Source organism: Lepisma saccharinum, chromosome 8 (genome assembly GCF_977018435.1).
Source record: "Lepisma saccharinum chromosome 8, izLepSacc3.1, whole genome shotgun sequence".
Taxonomy (NCBI): Eukaryota; Metazoa; Arthropoda; class Insecta; order Zygentoma; family Lepismatidae; genus Lepisma; species Lepisma saccharinum.
In genome coordinates this window covers 80400160-80420824 of record NC_139236.1, presented here as the reverse complement: position 1 = coordinate 80420824, position 20665 = coordinate 80400160, and the positions used below count along the sequence as shown (strand labels likewise).

The window sequence follows — 20665 nt, the reverse complement described above, 5'->3', positions numbered from 1 at the left end:
TGTTCATTGTGCTGTTTCGTTGAAGTTTTCTCTGTTGTGCCGTTGTTGCATATATTGATTATAAATTTGTAACCATGGTAAGTTGAAAGGTTTATTGAAGGAAGTCGCCCTTGTCTCGGAAGTCCGACGCTCATCTCACCGACGCCTTCAGCCTGCTCCAAACGTTATCACGAACAGGTATTGCAACCTACACACTCACGATATTTCCTTATCTTATTATAAGCGTAGCATTACGACTGCAAGAAAGGGGCAGGAAGTGACCTTCACATGCAGTAAGGAACACATCAATCAAGACAACAACAATGGGACGACTGGTGTGCACACAAGTCCAAAGCACTAACAGCTACAAGTGGCAAGCACAAATCGGTATCAAACATTGGTATCAGTAGTCAAGGAAACTACCCCGACAAGTGATAGTGTGCTTACCTTAAGAATGCACTCCGAAATCAACATTTGGCACGGCTACAAGCAGTTCCTCATAACAAACAGTGTTTGCAAATAGCGCGGAAGTTAATGTTTTAGATCTAGATGCTACGAAACACGTTTTTCTTTTTAATTAAAATTCCTTGCGTAACGTCAAAAAGGTTTTTCAGAGCTTCTATGATGGCGGATGATGGATTCATGTCACAGGCGCAAGTCTGAAGATTTCGGATCATGGATTCACAGGCACAAGTCTGATTTTTTTCTTTTTCTTCTTATGATTGACTTGTGCAATGGGAACATTTGCGATTGCGATATGTTATTTATGTGATATACACTATGTGAAAGAAAGTCATTGGACACCACATGTCAGCGGATACCATTAGTTTTCTTGCAATCAATAGGACGTTGGTCCGCCTTTGGCAGTGATAACAGCAGCTACACATTGTGTTTCACTGGCCACAAGGTCGTGTAGTACACCGAGTGGGATATTCCGCCAATCCTCATGCAGTACATTCACCAACCCTGGAAGTGTAGAAGGGCGAGGCGATCACGACCTCAATTTGCGCTCCAGTTCGTCCCATAGATGTTCAATAGGGTTGAGGTCAAGGCTCTGAGCAGGCCAATCCAGTCAGGTGACATTATTTTCTGCATACCATTCCGTGGTAGCCCTGGAAACATGACAAGTCGAATTATCATCCTGGAACACATATTCTTAGTTTCCATGGAAACGCTACAACTTGGGGAGCATGGAGTTGTCGAGAATATCTCGGTAGGACGCAGACGTCATGTGGCCATACACCGGTACCAGTGGACTCACGCCATGCCAGCTGAAACAACCCCAGAACATGGAGCCGCCACCACCATACTTCACTGTGGGCACTACACACTCGGGTAACAGACGTTCTCCGGGTAATCGCCATACCCACATTCTCCCATCTGATCGAAACAATGTGAAGCGTGATTCATCGCTCCATAGGACCTTCCGCCATTGCTCCACCGTCCAGTTTCTCCGCTCTTTACACCAGCGTAGTCTCTGCCGTTTATTGTTTTTTGTTATCAGGGGTTTGTGGGCTGCGGCTCGACCATGATAACCGTGCGCATGGGCCTCCTTGTGAAGTGTCTTGGGCGAAACAATCAAATTGGTCGCACTTTGAAACTCTTCTGCAATCGAATGCATTGGACGGGTCCTGTTTTTCCGAATCTCCCTCTTCAGCACTCTCCTGTCCCGGTCGTCCAATTTCGTGGGTCTTCCACTTCGCGGTGCATTGCTGCAGTGTCCCTTTTCCTTCCACTTCTTGATGACAAAGGCTACAGTTGATTTAGGGACCTGTCGGGCATCAGCTATGCTACGTATACTCATGCCTCCTATGGAGCAGCCTACTATGATCCCTCTTTCAAACATGCTGAGCTCTTTCCTGTTCGTCATTTTAACAGCGATTGATCTGAGAAGCCTCCTGCTGCCGTATATATACCCATCTGTACTCTCTTTTCCATGAGGAGTTCGTTTCAGAGTTGAAATCGGGGTGTCCAATGAGTTTCTTCCACATAGTGTATTGGCGGGTTGGACATTTAAGACATTGGATTTCATTTATGCGACTTCAGAAATTGGAATTAATTATTTCTTTTTGGCAACTGCAGGCCGTAAAGGGGAGGGTTGTATTTTCTAAATGACTTGTGGGATGGGATAATTTGCGACTTCTTATTTTTATGATGGGAAGGGAGTGGAGGATGGTATTCTGTGGAAAAGGACAACAAGGACTTTCAACGTCAGAGTTACTTCATTTTTGGACTTACAAATTTAACTTCGACCCGCAATTCAATACCTGGCCTTGGTAAAAAGAGATAAGTTACCTTCTTACATTTAATTTTAGCCTTCATTTTTGGTATCTTCGTGTGTCAATGCGGAAAACAGTGAGAAATAGTGTTGGGGGGCAGGTGACTCCGGCCAATTTCTAGCATGACTTTAAAAGGGACTCTATAGATAAAGGCGGGGCCGCGGTAGCGGTAGGGGCGGTAGGTCAATTATCCCAGGGGCAGATCCCGGAATCGGTGGGAAATTTGGACTCAACAATTTCAAACGACAATATCTCAACTTCAAACGGCTGTACAAAAAAAAACCTCCGAAATCAAGGGTGTAGAATGGGATACCGGACCCCAAGTTTTGTCGAGCAGACAAACTGAAGAATAAGATTCAGTGCACCAACAATGGCAATGAGCCTGAGCAGTTTTGTACGTTTTATGTTTGCAAACATGAAAGAAAGCCTAATGTACCTAAAGTAAACATATATTGCTTAAATATGTCTGCATTATATTGTTCCGCAAATTTTGTCTTACCAAAATAATTTGAGAAAATAATTCTGCATAAAAGGGGAAAGGGGGCTTGGCGAATGTTCTACCTTTTTTAGGGGGATGGGCACCCCTGCTCCGAATAGGTATTCCACTTGCGGTGTCAATCTTGCTCAACCCTGATAAGCAATCCTCGACCATCCGTGAAGTGGACTATACAGATTAGCTCCGAAACACATTTCCATGAAAAACAACACGGAAGACAAAAGTGTGACAAACCCGTCGGGATACAAGTCCCACGATGAAAATCACGCGTGAAAGTGAAAGTCCACCGCACAAGTGCCGTAAGAAACTTGATCCAACTGATGGATGAAGAAATTTGGAAGCAAGCTATAAGGAACGGGGACATGTGAATAAAGATAAGTAAGGGGGGAGGTACTAAATTTGTTCTTCATTAACATAGTTGTCCCTACCCATTCGCATATTTTTTGTGTCCAGTGTATCTGTGTGCTGTCCTTCATATTCGCTGCATAATACTATCCGACGCCATGTTCTGTGAGACATTTTTCACAACATAGCAGGGGTTATTGTTCCGAATTCCGCTGTAACAGCTGCCCTCAACTTGCAAAGTTAAGCTTGGTTGGCCCCACGTTGGGCGCCACTTGCAAAGTTAAGCTTGGTTGGCCCACGTTGCCTAGCACACGACGCACCGACTCGATCCCCTCTAAAGACCAAGACCGGGCGTCGCTGCCTACCAATTATATTTCTGTTATAATATATGCCACGACTAATTCTCAGTTCCTGCGGGGCATGAGACCCCGCATCCCAAAGTTCGGGTAAGGGTCTGCTTTGGAATACTAAAAAAGAAATAATTTATGCTTACTTAACCAAGAACCTTAACTCTAAAGTAGGTAACCTTCCTTACGCTTAAACTTCCATCGTGATCGCACCCGCATCCCACTGACCAGTGAGGATACGCATGCGAGTCCCGAGCGAAGTCAGCATAATCTAAACTGACTTCTTATGGGTTGATAAAGCCTCCGCCTCACTGACCAGTGACGGCGGGACACCCCATCAAACCAAAAGGAGGCCAGTTAATTTGTACTTATAAACCAAATATACTATGAAGGAAATGCCCATTAACGATTACAAATTTATTTACATCTCAAATTTCCAATAAACTTTCCAAAATTAACATGAGAGAAGGTTCTCCGTCTAAACCTTAATCAACTTATTCACAAACTCATCATTGGAATTATAACGTTGTTTCGACAAAGTGTCCTTTATGTATCCCCAAAGAGAGTTATCACACGTTGTCAAGTCCGGACTTCTTGCGGGCCATTTCATAAGATATATGAATGGGTATGGACTTACGGGCCACCCTGTATATATTTTTGAGTTGCTAAATGTTTATATAGCATCCGATCCCGATTAGACATCGGCACGTTCCTTCATTTTTTATCGTCAAGTCTTGCTCATCGTTGAAAGACGACGAAAAGCAATTCTTGAAGGTACTATTACAAACAAACGCTCAAATTGAAATTATTTATTTCGTTGGGCGAGGTTCAGCCTGAGGTTGTTATGGCACTTATCCCAAGTCAGGGAATACATTTACGTTTACACATTTCTGATGTTCAGTTATCCTATTAATACAGTATAAAGTAAGATTACGATTTAGCTACAGACTACTACTATTGATAAAAAATGTCTATATATACTATATAAATAAAAATCATTAAAATAAAATGGTGAAAAATACAAATACAGTAAAACCTCGTTAATCCGCAACCCGATAAGCCGGACTTCGCTTAATCCGGACAGGCAAAAGGCAAAAAAAGAAGCAAAATGCAAAGTTTTAAGTCCGTCGGGCACATCATCACAATATGGGTATCGCGTATGTACGTACTGCATTGTCGTATTGCTTTGCATTTTACTGTACTGTATAGTGTATTTAGTCATATACTCTTTAAACACACCATAATGAACATGTTTTATTGCTATAAACGGAGTTTTAATGCACTTTCTACTGTTTTTTTAGGTTATTTCAGTTAATCCGGACTTTCGTTAAACCGGTCAACTTATCCCTCCCATTAATCCGGATTAACGAGGTTTTACTGTACATAAAAATGAAAGATAACTCAGTCGTTATGGCGTCTGACTACCATGCAAGAGACACGGATTCGATCACCGGCAGGGGAGAACCGGGACTTTTGCAACCCGTTCAAGCGGCTCCAGCGCCCACCCAGCGTCGTATGAAGTGGGTACCTGGAGGAAACTCTGAGGGATAAAGGCGGCCAGGGGCATGGTGCTGATCACATCACCTCCAGCTCGACCGAGATCAAGAAAGTGTGGGGCCCTAACCCCACACCCCAAATACGCCTTAATGTAGTCGTGCAAAGCACAGGGGAGCCCTTTACTTTTACTTTACATAAAATTCAAAATTGTAAAAGATACAAATACTTAAATTGGTAAAAGAAAAACCAATACATAAAAATGGAAAAGAAGACAAAATGGCTATACTGAAATGGCTATACTGCACAATCGACCCTTTTGTTTTACCATTTCGGCGTAAGAAAAAAATATGTTCACTCGTAGTACTTAATTCGAACTTCGATTTGGCACTGTGCATTTTTCAATTAGATGTTCCTGTTCTGAGAAATAGTACAAGCTTTCTTACATACTTCCTGTATCCACATTCATGTTGTAAACACACAGAATTGCCAGGTCAAACTTTGGTTTTTAACATCTATATAGATTCTAGTTTCCACTAGGATTAAACTTTCTTTATTTCGTGTTTTCATCCGTATTTATGATTTTCATTTTATTTTTGTATATTGAAATTTCTATTTCTTAATAGCTGTAAATTATTTTCATTATTTTAATTTGTTTTTCTTCAATTTGTTTGGGAAATATATGGTTTTTGGTTATTTTTATTGTTCAAAGTTGTCTGATCGTAGTGCGATAAGGTAGACCCTGACTTCACTTGTCTTTCTTATCGCACAACGTGGAGACAACTTTGCGTTGTGACGTTTCTCTAGAAATGCCTACGTTGTTAGGTTTGGTTCTCTTAGCATAAATACACTGTAAATGTATTATTTATGCTAAGAGAACTAAACCCAACAACCCTTACATAACAAATTAGGCATTTAACTTACATCTTCACGCAAATTAGGTTCATTATCTTTCATTTTTAATGGAGGTTCCTCAAACTTAAAACTATGTTTTTTTCCCACTTCCAATCGTTTTTCTTCACCATAAATCCTACATTTCTGGAAACCTTGATTCATATCTTTTCCAACGATGTATCATACATATTTGTATTACGAAGGGTAGATTCGACATCCTTACCGACAAAATTATCAACTAAGCATGCAGGTTACATCATACTATTTGAACTCAACTTCTGCCCTGCTACCAAGGAACATATGGTATTTAACAGATCTGAACCGATATCACTTTCAACCCATACAGATACCGATGCTTGAAAATTGTAACACTTAACTAACTCTCTAGCCTTCTTAAACCCAAAGTTTTATGGCTGCAGCAACACAGGCCTTCCATCTGTCCCTATCTTGAGCAAGATCTATATACTCTTTTCCATCCCTACCGATTTCCTTTAGGTCTATCTCAACGTTGTCCCTCCATCTTCGTCTTGGTCTCCCTACAGGTCTCTTACCATTAGGTTTCCCAACAAGAATCCTGTAAACTCCTCTTTCCTCTCCCATTCGTGCCACATGGCCTGCCCACCTAAGTCTTCTTGATATAATTATTCTAATAATATCTGGACATGAATACAAATTATGTAGTTCTAAATTATGTAACCTTCTCCACTCACCTGTCTCCTCATCCCTTTTAGGTCCAAAGATTTTCCTAAGGATCTTATTTTCAAATAGTCTCAATTTATGTTCCTCTGTCAATGTAAGGGACCAAGTTTCACACCCATATAATAATACAGACAAAATTACTGTTTTGTATATTTTAACTTTTAGTTCCTTAGATATATTAAACGAGAAAACAAAAGTTTATGAAGAGAGAAGTAACAGCATTTCCTGAATTAAGCCTACTTTTTATTACTGTAACACTTAAAGGTTGTTCAAATATTTATTAATATTAAAGAGTGAGTATTTCACTCGAATTATAAGCATCATCACAAAATATGTTTTTTTTATATCGACTTTTGCATAACTTCCTTGAAAATTAAGATTCCGGGAAAGTGTCGTGCGATATTTTTGCGGAAACAGCAAATGATCACAATGCTGGAATCGGTAAACAAAAGTCAACTGATACTTTCCGATACGGTATCGGTATCGGCTTTGCCCTATTAAATGATGTTTTCTATCAAACGATACCCTCAATATTAAATTATAATTTAGAAAAATAAATCAAAGGGACAAAAGTAAATGAAGACAAGAAAAACAGAAACCACGTATAAGAGTAATCAATTTTCTTGATGCTTGGAGAATGTAGCACGGAAAATCTGACACACAAAAGATCCCGTGATTGCCGTACATGCGCAACGAAATTCTCTTTAAACGCATAAAAACAATGTGCACGGTTTCTTCGGAACCCTGAATAGAAGTGCACATTGTCACTTTTTCCACAAACATGTGCATCCATTGTTACAAACAGCAGTAACACACAATGTGATCGTTTTTGATCGCCGATTGCATTCATCAACTAAAAAGTAATACATTTCTCAAACATTTCCCATTATATCGTTACTCAATAATTTTTTCCACGTGTACACAAAAGCAGAACAACTCTTGCACAAATGTCATTTTTTTATTAGGAAATAATGCACACAAACAACGCAAATATGTGAAAACAATCATCAGTTCTCTAATTCACAAAATAAAAATATTTATTAAGATGTCGAATGTTTGTAGAATTATGGCCCAACTTGACTGTACCCTTTGTTCAAAGTTGACCCCTTAATCATTTAAATGCCAGATGTGTGAAAGAAGCTTAATAAAGCAGCCGTCAGAAATTCTAAAATCATGTAATTTTTGTGCAAAATGTTTATTGATGTCGACACACATTGCAACTTTCTTGTAAAAATAAGACACCTACAAGATTTAATGGCAGGTTTGATTGTAAAGGCTTTGTTTCCGAAGTTTATACATCGTAAATGGTTCCTTTTGTTCACGCGTTTTTCTGTGATGTGTGTGTGTATATAACGCAAGCAACCGGTGAAAAGATGTCTTCTCTAGTCGGTGTAGAAGAAATCGGCAGACATGGGACCAATCCAACTTTTGTTGTCTCTCTGTCTTGCACAGGTAATTATCATCCTCATGCTTGCAAAGCTCAGAGGATTTTTACTAACATTCGAGAATCAAGTTCAAGTCTGAAGATCATCTGCCAAGATTCAAGTCCCGTTTAAGTTTCACGTTTTTCAAGCGGCTTCAAAATGGCGGTTGGCGGCCATTTTGTAGCGGTCTTCTCTATCTGTAACTGTAGACAATGATCCCGGTGTGCCGTCTTTTATATCTTAGGCCATGTTTTCTTTTGTTCGTCAGTGTGCGAATTAACGGGTAGATCCCCCCCCCCAAACAAAAAAAATATCCTCGGCAAAAGAAAATTAATTTTGCCCCTGTCAGGGATGTTTTTAAACCCCTCAATGAAAATGGAATTGAAAACATACCCTTTCTTAACTATTTATGGTCCAGTCATCAAATATTTCTCTGTCCGAAAGTATGCAGCCTTATGCATTAAAGAAGGGCACCATTCTGCAACTGACCATCTTAATCGAACCATCAGCAGCAGGCTGTTTTCAACTTACGTTTCTATGGCATAGTGCTGATATTTTACATGTATTAAAGTATTCACAAGAAGCTTGTACGAGGGCTATTTTTTCCAACTTCCGATAGGGCATGACATTATAACCAGAGTGAATAGCGAAATGGGTTTATTGACAGAAGTTACGTACACGTATAATCTACTTTTCAACGTAATCACCAAGAAGATCCAGACATTTATCATACCGATGCACCAGCTTTCCAATACCCTCTGCAAAAAAGGTGCCGCCTGTCTGGAGAGCCAGGTCTGCCAGGTCCTCCCAATCACTTCTTCATCGCCGGGAAAAGGTGAAAGTCACTGCAGCGCCAGGTCTGGGATGTAAGGAGGATGACCAAACACTTCCAAGTGGAATCGTTGAAGAAGGTCTTGGGTTGACGCAGCAACATGCGGTCGGGCATTGTCATGAAGCAAGACAATGCCTGAAGACAGCATGCCTCTCCGGCACACAGCTCATTCGACCGTGAATTTCCGATGCATTGTGCCCCTCTGTCTGTAGAAATCGTATTACACTACGCACCTCGCACTTGGCGGGAGAGTCGATTATAGCAGACATCTCTAAGTGCCCGTTACTCAGCTTCGACTGAAGCGTTGGCCTTGGCAGTGGTGGTGGTAGTGGCAGGGGGGGGACACCAATCACGCCGCATGACGCTCCGCTTCCTACCACTTCACGGGCCACCTGGCGGCACCATCGGAGGTTGAAAAAAAATAGCCCTCGTAGATAAGTTAGATGGACAATAACTTTGAACTTGGCAAGAGAAATTTGGTCGAGTTTTCGGTGGTTTTATTCGATAGCTCTGCTTTTGTATGAGTTTGGGTTTTCTTAGAATATAAAAGTAGTATGTGTTCCTAAATTACGCGTAAATGTTACCATAAGATGGAATGATCTAGATTAGAACCAATGTTGTTAGCTACTTACAACCGCAAGGCAACAGTCTTAGTTTTCTAACTGGTAACATGCCAAAATTTGCATACCCAAACAAACCTACCTCCCAAAATGAAATCACAAACAACACACTTAGTGGACATCCCCCCCCCCCAAAAAAAGCAAGAAGCTTAATTCGCACAGTGAATGTAGCCCACTGTAAACAATAGGTCCAACACATGCATAAAACTGACTTAAACCTTCAATTTCCCTGAGAATTCTCTTATTCTGTATTGCAGGCAGTGCAATTCGTAGCTACCCAACAACAATATTTCTACGACGTATCTACAACTCCACTTCATAGCTATCCTGTGATATTTTCAGACGCCTCAGAAGGTAAGATAAATATGTACTTATATCATTGTTCTTCATTTTTATAAAGATAAAAGGTGATTGTACAATTTTCCTCTTCTATATAGTTAATTTTGTCCAAGGGCGTTGATTGATTAATTGAATTACGTTATTCTTAGGGCTAGGCCAATACAAACACTTGAAAATTGCAATAATTAAAAGTTATTCAAAACATTCATTAACAACAGTGTGTAAGCATTCCACTTTAATTATATGCATTAATTTTGAACAAGATTTTCGCTTTAAAAATATTCAAAAATTGCATTAAAATATTAAATTACATATTATGCCATCAAAGAATTAAGTTTTTCACACACAACTTGTGCAAAATAACGTGAAAATTTTAATATTGCATAATTTCCAGGATAATTAAGACTTCACGAAAGTGTCGTGAAAGATCAAAATGCAGCAAAGGTACCGGTCGATATCGGTACATAACTTCTGACCGATACTTTCCGATACCGATCCTTCGATACATCGCCATCGGTACCGGCTCAGCCCTAGTTATTTTACGTCCCTTTTCTTTCAGATTTGTTAATCGCGGCGGCGATAAGGATGAATGACAATGTGATGAAATTGATGGTGGAACACTCATGAAGAGCACCCATGCCGGGATTCGAACCCGGGATCGCCTGGCGTCGTAGAGCGCTGTACTAACAACGTAGGAGAATCTCCTTTAAAAGTGCGAGAATATACGAGGGCCACTATTTATATTTTGAGCCTTGGCAACACTGATTGAAGTTAGGCGCGATTTGACGTTTGCACGGAATCGTCTGGCATTATTGACCATAATGTACTTCAAATGTTTTGTCAATAGCTTCATTTGTGTTGTTTATGTTGCCTTGGAGATTGCGCGACAACAATAAAATGGAATTAACATGTGAACATTTTCGTGCGAGGATTTTTTACGATTTTCGATGTGGATTATCAAGACAAGAGTGCATCGATCAACTTACTTCCACATTTGGCGATGAAGCCCCATCCTGTGAAACTGTGAAACGCTGGTATAACGAATTTAATCGTGGCCACCATTCGCTCACCGACGAGATTCGCGAAGGTCGTCCAAAATCAGTTGTTGTTCAAGAAAACATTGATGCTGTGCAAAACCTAATACTGCAAGATCATCATGTGACATACTGTGAGATTGAGGCAACCATAGGCATTAGTTCCACCAGCATATATAAAATATTACATGATCATTTAGCTGTGAGAAAGGTATGTTCTCGTTGGATCCCACACAATTTGACAAAACTCAAAAAGACGCTCGCGTCAATTGGTGCAAACAAATGCTCAATAAATACAATCGTGGTGCTTCAAAAGACGTATATAAGATTGTAACAGGTGACGAATCATGGATATATGCATATGAGCCGGAACGTAAACAGCAGTCGACTGTATGGGTGTTTCAAGATGAACCCAATCCAACAAAAGTTGTTCGCGCTCGAAGCACATCAAAACAAATGATCGTCTGTCTTTTCGGGAAAACTGGTCATGTGGCAACTGTGCCTTTAGAGGAACGTAGAATGGTCAGCTCTGAATGATACACAACAATTTGTTTGCCAGAGGTCTTCGGTCAAATACGGAAAACAAACAAACGCCGTCGTTTCATCAAGACAATGCCAGCTGTCACACATCTCGTCTAACAACCGACTTTATGAACAGTCAAAAAATCGAATTGATGGGTCATCCGCCGTACAGTCCTGATTTGGCACCCAATGACTTCTTCTTGTTCCCGAATGTCAAGAATAAATTGCGTGGACAACGATTTTCGTCGGCGGAAGACGCCGTTGATGCGTTCAAAAACCATATTATGGACGTGTCTCAAGAAGATTGGAAAAACTGCTTTGACAAATGGTTCGAACGAATGCAAAAGTGTATTGACCATAAAGGAGAATACTTCGAAAAACAATAAAGCAGTTTTCGATGCCAAATTCCTGTTTTTTCATTGTTAGGCTCAAAATATAAATAGTGACCCTCGTAACCTTCTTTGATCTCTTATATCTAATCGTTGTCTCTATCTCGCACACTGTAATCACTTGAAGTATTTATGTTGAGACGTGTAAGGTTTTACAAAGCAAGACGCCCTTTCAATCGAAAAATGCCTTGATAAGCTAATCGGAAAGATGAGGATGAATGATGATGGGAGAAAGTTGATGAAGATAATCGTACAAACCCTTAACATTCGGCATAAATTTCATGGATAGAGAATTCAATACCCTCGCTTACAACAAGATATAATGCAGTCTCATTGCAACGGTCAGAAATAATGATAAAGGTAAAAAAAAGGTAAAGTGCTCCCCTGTGCTTAGCACCACGCCATGAAGGCGTATAGGGGGTGTGGGGGTAACGTCCCACACTTTCTTGATCCGGTCGTGAGTAGGGGTGATGTGATCAGCATCACGCTCCTGACCGCCTTTACCACCCAGGCACCCATGTCATTCGACGCTGGGTGGGCGCCGGGGACGCTTCCAACGTTAGAAAAGTTCCCGGATTTGAACCGGCCGGGGATCGAACCCGGGACCTTTAGCTTGGTAGTCAGACGCGTTACCGACTGAGCCACCGCGGCCATCATTAAATGATAAAGGTACTAATTTACAGTGATTGTAATGAGTATACGATAGAACAGTAATGATAATTTCTACAAGTATCCGAGGTTTATCCATTGGCATTTTTATCACATGCAAACAGACATCAACATCCTGACAGGGATTCGAACCCAAAACGCATCATGCGAATTATATTCTAGTGACCTGAACGTACATGAAATGTTGTCTGTCGGCTTTATTAATTTGTGGAAAATATGAATCAGTGTTTAGAAGTAACTAGTTACAAGTAACACTTACTTTTTTTGAGGAATTATAACTATTACTAGTTATTTTTAAAATGAAGTAGCTGTAACTGTAATCTTTTTACAATACAAGTAACTTTTCAATAGTTACTTTTAAAGTTACTTTACGAATTAAATTATTAACTTGATTATTTGCAACGTGGAAGAAGAGCTAAATTTGCTACTCTAAAGATTTTCGTCCAAGTAGTTTTCGTACTTAAAACTGACCCCCTCCCCGCACGATAAATAATTGGTAACATGTCCCCTCCCTACAGAAATACCTTCTGCCTCCACTGAAAATATAATTATGTGAAGGCTTATGTACCAACCAGAAACATAAATAAAATGCATGTAAGTCTTCATATATTATTTTATTCCAATTAAGGTTTCATTAATGTAATTGTTTGCAAGACATTTTTCAGTACGAAGTAACTGTACTTTTCAAGCACCAGTAAGTGTAACTGAGTTACTTTTTTAAAACGAGTAACTGTCACTACTTACTATTGAAAAGTAACTTTCCGAACACTGATATGAATCAACAAGCATACCGCACTAAAGGGTACAATATTAAATCATGTGCGCCTTAGAGTCCCTTATTCGATGTGAAGAAATATCACCTTTTCTTTATGTAGCAATTTGTATTAATCCTTCAGGATAATAAAAATACGGTTATATTTGATTGTGCTTGTCTTAGGAACGGTAACGAATCTATCTATAAATCTCTCTCTCTCTCTCTCTCTCTCTCTCTCTCTCTCTCTCTCTCTCTCTCTCTCTCTCTCTCTCTCTCTCTCTCTCTCTCTTCATCTCTTACCTATAGACAAGAGAAACAACACAGAGATGAACAAAGAGAGAGAGAGAGACATAGAAAGAATAGACAGAATTTGATATAGATGAGATATAGAAAATTGAAGACAAAGGGTAGAAATAAATAAAGAGAAACAGGTGAAAAGAAGAACAAACAGAAAGAAAGAGGTAGAATAATAGAGCAAAAGAGAGAGAGAAACGTAGTAAAAAGAGAGAGAGAGAAAGAAACAGGTAGGAAAGCAGAGTAAGAAACAGGTAGGAAAGCAGAGTAAGAAACAGGTAGGAAAGCAGAGTAAGAAACAGAGAGACGGAAAGAATAGGATAGATAAAAAGAGCAAGGAATATAGGAAGAAATAGAGAGACAACAAGAAATATAAAGAAATACAGAAACAGCAAGAAAAAGAGAAAAACGAAGATAGAGATGCAGTACATGAAGAGATTTAGAAATGGCAGGAAATAGAGATAGAAGAAGAGAAAGCGAGAGAAGGAAAGAAAGATATAGAGAAACATAAAGGAATAACGAGAGAGAATGAAAGAGGACGAAAACAAGAAATTAAGAGATGAAGGGAAAGAAACAAAGAGAAGAAAATTAAAATTTAGGGAGAATCTACAAGTAGCCAAGTAAACGAGAGCCATTTTTAAAAATGCTTCCCACACTCGAACTCACCGAAACAAAATTTCCTAGCAACGCCACCTTGTCAGTATTTTCGTGATGTGAATGGTATGTCCATGGCATTCCTTTTCAACAGTAAGTCCCATTTTCACCACATTTGATGTTCACTTTTAGTGGCGTAGGACTATAGAAAGATGAGTTATGAATTTCACTAATTATTCATGTGCACGCCTTTAGACATAGATTTATTAGGATTAACACTTACTCCCTATTCCACCAGGTAACAGACTCTTCGGACTGACCAAACACACAGGTAAGAATTTTTAAATTAAAATTTCATATCAATAATGATAATATGTTTAAAGCATTGAAAATTATTGTATTTACATCTTATATGTTTGTTGACAAGCATGCTGTATTTCAGTAGTTAAGTACTTATAATGAAAATCTATTTTAAGAAAATTGCATACATAAATATACAGAGCAAAATTCATCATATTCAATGATATTTAAAAAAATAATTAATAAATAATAATTCAAATGAAAAATAATTATGATTTTTTATTTTGATTTTTTGTTATTTAACGTTGATGTTCTGTCACTTTTGGCTAACCGCGACGATGAGGATGATTATATGACATTTATGAAGAGACACTCAAAAAGAACGCCCGGGACTCGAACCCGGCGACTTCGAATATCAACAGCTTGGCGCACTCTTCCACCAAAACGATTATTATTATCATTATTAATAATTATAATAATATATCACAGTGTAAGTAATTTTTGTCATTGCAGGTGCCTCAGGAGAAGGTGGTGGTACCGGTGTAGTTGGTGGTGAAGGTAAGTGAACCATTCATTCCTATACTGCAGGAGGCCTTAGAAAAAACGCTTCGCGGGCTAACAGCAGGCGTCGCTCGCACACTGTTGCCGATACTCTCGTGTCGTCTGCTCCTCAGCCGAACAAACAGGCCGAGGTAGCAAGAGGCAGAGGTCACTCACCCTTCCAGAAGGGTGCAGCGAGATAGCTGTGGCAACCGGGCTAGTTCATTCGCGGACCTGATTGGTTCTGGCAGACACACCCCCATATTGTCGTCTGCTGCAAGCCCGCGAAGCGATCTCTTTAAGGCCATTTGGAGTTATAACTGATATGGTATGGTTTGTCTGGAATTATATCTCACACCAAAATATATATTATTTACTTTCGTGTTGTAGAAATGCATTTCATGCGCGAGGATTGTAAATGTTCCTTATAAGATATATTTTTTATTTCCTATTACTATTCATTTGTAGCTTATTTATTGTAAATAATATTATAATTATAAAAAACCCATTTCAAGAAACGAAAACTTTTTGATTCTGATAGTGCTACTTGAAGTAGAAACTGCTACAAAAAAATATTGAACAAATTGTGTAGCGAGGCAAATCAGACGTTCAGATATACTCTTGTAACATTTAACTCTTCTTTTTTTACTTCAACAATATACGTAATTTTACACGTAGCGTTTGAATTGGAAAAAAAAATCCCACATTTACATAATTTAGGCATTCTGACAGAATGAAAATCAATTCAAATTTCATCATAAAACGTTTAGGTTATCTGCCATTACATTATGACCAATAGCTTCAATATTATAAGCGAAAATCAGGGGCGAACAGCGAGTGAAACAACCTGTAATACCGTCGAGGAAATTATAACACTTTTGCTTCAAATTTTTTTTGGCAGGTAAATTTCATTTCGGAGCCAAGGGGGATGCAGAAGGTGGCGGTGAAGGGTCTTTTGGAGGACAGTCACACCTTGGAGGTAAATATTTCTCCCTTTAAATTTTAAACTTAAAGCTATATCTTGCCTGTAGCTCTCCATAAGACCATAACTGAAGCTAATGCGGATTGCTTTTCAACGGCACATTAAACGGCGTCAAATCTCTTTGTTTTTTTGTTTTTTTATTTATTAAACAGGAGGATGTTAACCCTAGCTTACGCGAGGGGGAGGGGGCGGGGTCTGTCAGGCCCACCAACTCTACTTTTTCGATTTTTCAACTGTGACATATTTTGTAAAAAATTGAAATAAATTACATTGTTACCTACGGTGTTCTCAATATTATTTTGTTCATAAAAACATAAAAGTAATGTAAATAGAAGGCAAAATGCACTTGGTGGGCCTATCAGGGGGCCATCTCATTCGAAACACTCATGTCTGTAACAGTGTACAATTGGCTGGCAATTATGGTAATTTCTGTAATTATTATAATCAACAAACAACTACTCCTAAGAAAACAAAGCAGGATTAACAAAAAATATCATGTTTTTTGTGAGTTTTAGCGAATTATAAAATATGTGTGTAACACTCATGCAATAATTGGCTATTATTATTTATAAATGAAGGTAATTTTTTCAATTATTATAATTTATAAATAACTGCACGTATATAATCAACCAAGGAAGCAGTGATTCAATAACAAAATGGTTTCTTGAATTTTAGTGATAAAAAGTGGGGGCCTGTGAGCGCCCCTCCCCCCTCGTCCCTCAGATAAGTACGTTTCTCGTACGCCACGGGTAAGCTGGGGTTAATAGCTATCAATCTAAGCAACATGAGGTTACAAATACGTAAAATCCAAGCCAAGTATAGTTACATCAGTTCCTTACGAAAGACTGCTTTATTTTCGAGAGTACTATTATCTCTCAGCAGTGTCGGCGATTAGGGATGTATGGGGGTCGGTTGCTCTTCCTTCCCCCCCACACACACTTTTTGGCATTTTTGCTCCCGTACCATGGCCTAAGTTTGTCCCTCTGCGCCCCTCAGTTTTGATACCCAATCGCCGCTACTGTTTGGCAGCGTAAATCAAACTGCTTAATCATAATCATAATTGCTTATATGGGAGCATCGAAATTACATATAATTACACACCGCTATGGGAGCATCGAAATTAGATATAATTACACACCACTACGGGAGCATCGAAATTACATATAATTACACACCGCTATGGGAGCATCGAAACTACATATAATTACATACCGCTATGGGAGCATCGGAACTACATATACACACCGTTGCACGTTGCACGTTGCATTTTCTTGACGTTTTCTTTGTGAAGTGCCGTTTCCTTGACTTCTATATCCATTTTTCCCCATTTTCGTTCATGTTTGTGCGATCTTAGTTTCTTTTCCTCTGCAACTGTCGCTCGAGGGTGTTATCTTCTTTTTCTTTCTACTTGAAGTTCACTCTGGCCGTGGGGTGCGGTGAGTGCGGCGTCCTAATACCGCAGTACCAATTTGGTTAACTGCAGGATTGTGGTGTCCTCTTAGTTCATTCCAGAACTTTGCTGTTATTCTTCTGATGACATCTTCTATCTTGTCAATTTCGAGATCTTCATGGATTTGCTGATTAGTTGTGTATCTGTCGTGTCCACTGATTATTCTTGTAGCTTTGTTTTGAATTGTCTGAAGTTTTGCCAGGTAGCTTTTCGCAGCATGATGCCATGCCGGTATCGCATAGAGTATTGCTGGCCTGATCATTGTTTTGTAAAGGCCTATCCTTGTGTCTAATGACAGCTGCAGGTTTCTGAAGATTGCATAGAGTCCTCCTATTCTTTGGTTTCCTTTGTGGTGTATTTCTTCTATATGGGCTTTGAACGTAAGTCCGCTGTCTAGCGTTAGTCCTAAATATTTTGCTTTCCTGGCGTTTGTGATGTCTTGTCCAAAGAGCTTCAATGTTTCTTGCTCTTGTCTTCTCCTTCTGGCGAAGATAACTGCTATGCTTTTGGTGGCGTTGGTTTTGATTCGCCATTTCGTTGTCCAGCGTTCGAATTCTTCTAGCTGTCTTCTTAATGTTGTGTAACAGAACTTTAGTTGTCTTCTGGATGCAAAGAAGGCCGAGTCATCCGCGAAGAGTGCTGGAAAGCATCCTGGGACTATCGTAATATCTGCTGTGTAGAGGGCATACAGTATGGGAGCCAGGGTGGAGCCTTGGGGAACTCCCGCGTTGATGTTTCTGGCTAAAGCTGTAGCTCCTTGGAATGTCGAGATGAATGTTCTTCCTCTGAGGTAGCTTGCTAATAGATGTATGTACGTGTCCTGTATTGGCATCTGGAATAACTTGCGAATTAGCCCTGCTATCCAGACTCGGTCAAATGCACTTTGCACATCCAAGAAACACACCGTTAAATTCTTCCAAATGAAATACAGAGAAGGAAGTAAAAAACACACAAGAACTAGCAAAAATATGTAAGTTGAGTAGAAAATAGCAAGTTTAAACACACAAATACATGTTTTTTTTTAATTGAAAAATTTCCAGTAAGATTAATGCCACTGCACTGAAATAAAATGTAATAAAAATTATCAACTAAACCCAATTTTATAAAGCAGTGATTCGTGTGCCATCTATAGACTTACATATAACTATAAACGAATTTCCAGTTTCAGTTGTCCAGCACCACAGTGTATTTTTTTAAATATATTCTGTAATTAGTGCCTAAATATTTCAAGACACAGGAAGTTACATTTCATCATTGTTTACATGCAATTTCATAATTTACTATTAATCAATGTAATATCTCCACTGACTACGATCTATTATCTTCACTTTCGCTTAAATATTAAAGTTAATTTATCTTTATTGTATAAACTTTGTACAATTAATATCACGGACGCAGTAAATTATAAACTCCGTTCAGGATTATTATTTGTACATTTTGAAATTAACTTTGTGAGAATTTTACATTATTTACAATTAAATTATCATTAACCATAATTTCTCGTTGCAGGTCAGGGTAATATAAACAGGCAGTCAAAGGCAGGTAGGTAAAAAAAAACGGTATTAAGAAAATAATTACAGAAATAATTGCGTGTGATATGGCGTTTCAGTAGCATAGACGTGACTAACTATGAAATGGCCTTAGCCACGCAGACATCTTGAGAATAATTGAGAATATAGAGCAAGGATCATATACAAACACAGAGATGTGAAGATCGGAAGAATGGAAGTGATCCATGGAAAGGTGTAAAGAAATAGAGGAGAGAAAGGGACGAAGAAACGGGTAAAGAAAACATATAGGAAAGAGAAATAGAGAAATCAAGATAAGTAGAAAGATATACATGGATATAGAAAACAGAGGAGGAAAGGAAAGAAAGGTATAGATGGAGAAATTGATATAAAAAGAAAGAAATAAAAAGATATACCTAGATAGAGGAACATAGGAGGAAAGAGAGAGAAAGAATGGGATGGAGAAATAAATATAGAAATTAAAAAAAAACAGATATAAAAGAGGAGAATAAAGATAGAAAGACATGCGTGGATAGGAAAGCAAAGTGGGAAAGAGAGAGACAGAATAAAAGCGATGGAGAAGTAAATACAAGAAGAAAGAGAGAAAAAAGACAGACCATCAAAACATGACCACCGAAGCAGGGGTCCAATGGAAACATTCCGTCCACCCGTGAACACCCAACGAAATTCTCCATCTACGCCACTGGCCGATATTAGAGAGCATTAATGCAAAGGAACTGTGTTCAACCTAGTAGATTCTGTACTCAGAAGAGTGGTGTTTAAGTTCAGAAGATCCAACAAATGCCTGTCTGCTGCTTTCCAGGTCCATTATTGCACACTGTACGTACACCGCTCCATAACACAGGGCAAACGGTGCAGACACCAAATGCACTACGAGACACCAAATCAACGAAGTACACAGCTCGGTGTTGCACTTTGTAAAGAACTGACGCGTGAGTGCAGAGAGTTAAAAACTTCAGCGAACTATACGGAGGGGGGGGTATTGAGTGATCGACTTACGACATCGCCACAGAAAGTTCTGACCACGAATGTGTCATTCACACTTATGGTTGTGGGTGAAGGAGAATAAGTATAGAAAGATTCCTGACTTGAACCTAAATTATTTCATTTGTAACATAATGGATTTGCCTATAATAAACTAAGCACCTAATAAAATGTTTGATTATATACTATTAATTATTTCTCTTGCAGTCTACGGTGGTTACAAGATAAAAACACACTTTTTGTTGTGACGTTTCAGAACACACGCTCCCTTCATCAGACATTTATTTTTAGTTTCATGGTTAAAAATTTGTAACAAAAAAAAAAAAGAATCAGTTATATAATGGACCTTGTCAATGTAACATTGTTGTAACATAGCAACTTAACTATGAAACAAGCAGTCTGTTTTAATATTTTTTCAGATGAAGATTTTTATCACAATTGTAATTATAGATCACAAATATCATCAGAGAATTCAAAATCATCATCTTTTGACTCTTTTACAGAGATTCTTCATGTCTTCCGTTACATTAAATTTTTAAGATGGTGGCTTAGCCTTACCCCACTTGTGAAAAAGAAAACTCCATAGTGGTTCTATGTTGCCTACAAGAGAAATAATTCTGCAATGCAAGCAATGCGTAGACTACATACAAGAAAAATTATGATTACTAAGTTTTTGTTGAGTCCAATATGATGTTACTAATCAATTTTGTAAGTTGATATGTAATTTAGTATTGCTAGCATTAAGCAAAAGCAATTTGATCTATTGACGCTGTACCTAATTTATTTTATATTTTGCAGGGTTAAGATTACTCGGCGTAAACAAAATTACAGGTAAGAGACAGCTCAAGAGGTTAATTTTTATGTTCTTTTCTTAAA

The 20665-nt window shown here is 38.8% G+C and overlaps 1 protein-coding gene across 2 annotated transcripts in view; it reads left to right on the top strand.

Moving 5' to 3' along the window:
- The first annotated feature begins 7852 nt into the window (after positions 1 to 7852).
- The window catches only part of LOC145991193 (uncharacterized), a 38639-nt gene continuing 25826 nt past the window's right edge, over positions 7853 to 20665 (top strand). For both annotated transcript variants that reach the window (XM_083127082.1, XM_083127081.1), the window contains exons 1-7: positions 7853 to 7985; positions 9667 to 9763; positions 14303 to 14335; positions 14818 to 14862; positions 15746 to 15823; positions 18786 to 18818; positions 20588 to 20620. In XM_083127082.1, the coding sequence (XP_082983208.1) occupies positions 7944 to 7985; positions 9667 to 9763; positions 14303 to 14335; positions 14818 to 14862; positions 15746 to 15823; positions 18786 to 18818; positions 20588 to 20620 (361 nt within the window). In that variant the 5' untranslated portion in view covers positions 7853 to 7943. The remainder of the gene's footprint in view (positions 7986 to 9666; positions 9764 to 14302; positions 14336 to 14817; positions 14863 to 15745; positions 15824 to 18785; positions 18819 to 20587; positions 20621 to 20665) is intronic.